A 2,573-nucleotide genomic window follows, 5' to 3' on the forward strand; every position below is an offset into this window, starting at 1 on the left:
GCAATCAAAGCTCAGAAGCTCGTCACTAGCCCTGGATTGAATTCTTCTCCAGAGGCCAAGAATCCTGTCTTCTTTCATGGTTTAGCAACAACCTTTCACTTATTTAGTTCTTCTGGCCACTTTTTGATTGGGTTGTTTGGTTTTTTGGTCTTGAGCTGCTTGGGCATATGCCCTCAGGAAACTTTAATTGAAAAAAACACATCTGCCCCAATGTTCATTGCAGCACTAATTTACAATTGCAAGGACATGGAAGCAACCTAGCTGTCTATCAACAGATGAATGGATAAAGACATTGTGGTAAATAATTGTGTACATTCCATACACAATGAAATATTACTCAGCTATAGAAAGGAACACATTTGAATCAATCCTAATGCAGTGGATGAACTTAGAACCTATTATACGAATGAAGAAAGTCAGAAAGAGAAAGACAAATTTGCAAATTAACGCATATCTATAGAATCTAGAAAGATGGTACTGATGATCCTATTTGCAGGGCAGCAAAGGAGATACAGACATAAAGACCAGATGTATGATCACAGTGCAGGAGGGAGAGGGTGGCATGACTTGAGAAAGTAGCATCGAAACATATACATTACCATATATGACGTGGACATGTGTATATGTGTGTGTATGTGTGTGTTCGTCACTCGGCCATGTCTGACTCTTTGAGACCCCATGAACTGTAGCCCTCCAGGCTCTTCTGTTCATGGAATTGTCCAGGCAAGAACACTGGAGCCATTCCTTTTTCAGGGGAATCTTCCTACCCTGGGTTTGAACCCAGGTCTCCTGCATTGCAGGCAGATTCTTTACCATCGGAGCCACCAGGGAGGCCATAAGTGGATAGCCAGTGTAGGTTTGTAGTGTGATGCAGAACCCAAAGCTGGTGCTCTGTGCTGACCTAGAGGGTGAGATGGAGAAGGAGGTGGGAAGGTGGTTTAGGAGGAAGGGATGTATGTGTTGTAGCCACGCGTTCCGGGAAACATACTCAGTCAGAAGGACAATGCAGGTAGTGGAGTGCAGTTTATTACACCAGCGGGCCCAAGTAGAGTCTCCTCTTAGCCAAGGACCCCGACCAGTTTTTGTGAAAACCATACATACCCTAAGTGTTCTTGCCCAAACCAACCTCCCGAAATTCTCTGAAACTAGTCTGAACAAAGGAAAAGAAAGACACAATCAAAGTTAACTTGTGATTCATATGCCTTAAGCCCAGGTAGTTAGCAGTGGACAATTATCAACAGACCTGTGGTCATACCTGAATACACATAATAGAATTTATGATTCTACTTGGTTCCACAGACAATTAGAGTATTCTTTTAGGTGATGGAGAGTCTAGGTAAGAGCCCTGGGGCTGTTCAATCCAGGGGGTCTGGTTTTCCACTTGGTATGTCGTTTCTATAGATACTGGGCATACAGCTCAAAGTCCAGAGTCCGGCCCAAGATGGAGTCCTGCTTTCAAGATGGAGCCTGTTCTGTCTGTTTCCTCCTTCATATATATACCTATGGCTGATTCATGTTGATGCATGGTGGAACCATTGCAGTATTGTAAGTATCCTCTAATTAAAAATAATATTGAAAATAATTACCAACCCAATTCCATTTGATTCCTACAAAATCAAACTGATCATAATATATAAGCATTCAATATCTTAAATTTCATCAACTGTTAACTTCAGTAGAAGCTTTGAAGCCAAATGGAGAATTTTGATTATGACAGATAACACTTCTGCTGTGCAAGGGCAGTGGACAGAGAAAATATTCACAGTGAACAGTGAGTCTGTACACATGTCCATTATATATGTGTATATATATATATATATTTTTTTTTTTTGAGAAATTATGCCCTGAGGAAATGAAGTTCTTTCCCTATTTGCATGAGGTAAAAGGACTGACTATGTGGATTGAGCCAAGGGAGGAGCAAGAGTGGAAAGTAAAGGGATTTGGAGAATTATTTAGATGGAGGTAGGTGTGAGGGCAGAAAGTGTTTCCCGCTTGTGTCTCACATCAATGACCTTCAGAGTGTTTACCACAAAGGAGACACTGGACAGCTACAAGTGGCCTCTCCTATTCCATCTCTATCTTTAGGTGCATCGATACTTATACAAGGGAGCATGAACGGAGTATCCATGGTGGCAGGGATGGAAGATTTGTGTGGACCAACAGCACAAGCTCACTCTGACCGTGGCTGGCCCTGCTGTATATGCTGTTAGTCAGAAGCAGAGAATAATATCCCTCAGGAAACCTAGCCATCTAACTTCAAGGCAAGCTAGTTTTCCTCTTAGATTACATGTGTGTGGAAAAGACAGCAATTCTTCTTTACTACGATTCCATGTTGTAAACATGGATTTGTTGTCCTTATCAGCAGTGCTATCCACCAGCTTATAGTAATATTGTCATAGGATTCTGAATAGTAAAACTTTGGAGCCACAAACCCACTTTTTGATGAACAAGATCAACAGGAGGCAAATGAACATGGGATCTACTTGTTCTACCATACATCACATGACAGAGATGGCTGACCCATGGAAAACTAGAATCGTCTTGTTCAGTTCAGTTCCGTCACTCAGTCATGT

The 2,573-nt window shown here is 41.7% G+C and overlaps 1 protein-coding gene across 1 annotated transcript in view; it reads left to right on the forward strand.

Annotated features, from left to right (window-relative positions):
- The window catches only part of LOC104990804 (keratin-associated protein 9-2-like), an 8,722-nt gene extending 6,543 nt beyond the window's left edge, over positions 1-2,179 (forward strand). The window contains exon 3 of the mRNA XM_010843122.1: positions 2,086-2,179. Coding sequence (XP_010841424.1) covers positions 2,086-2,179 — 94 coding nt within the window. The remainder of the gene's footprint in view (positions 1-2,085) is intronic.
- Positions 2,180-2,573: the final 394 nt, after the last annotated feature.

Source organism: Bison bison, unplaced genomic scaffold (genome assembly GCF_000754665.1).
Source record: "Bison bison bison isolate TAMUID 2011002044 unplaced genomic scaffold, Bison_UMD1.0 scf7180017864180, whole genome shotgun sequence".
In the NCBI taxonomy this organism is placed as follows: Eukaryota; Metazoa; Chordata; class Mammalia; order Artiodactyla; family Bovidae; genus Bison; species Bison bison.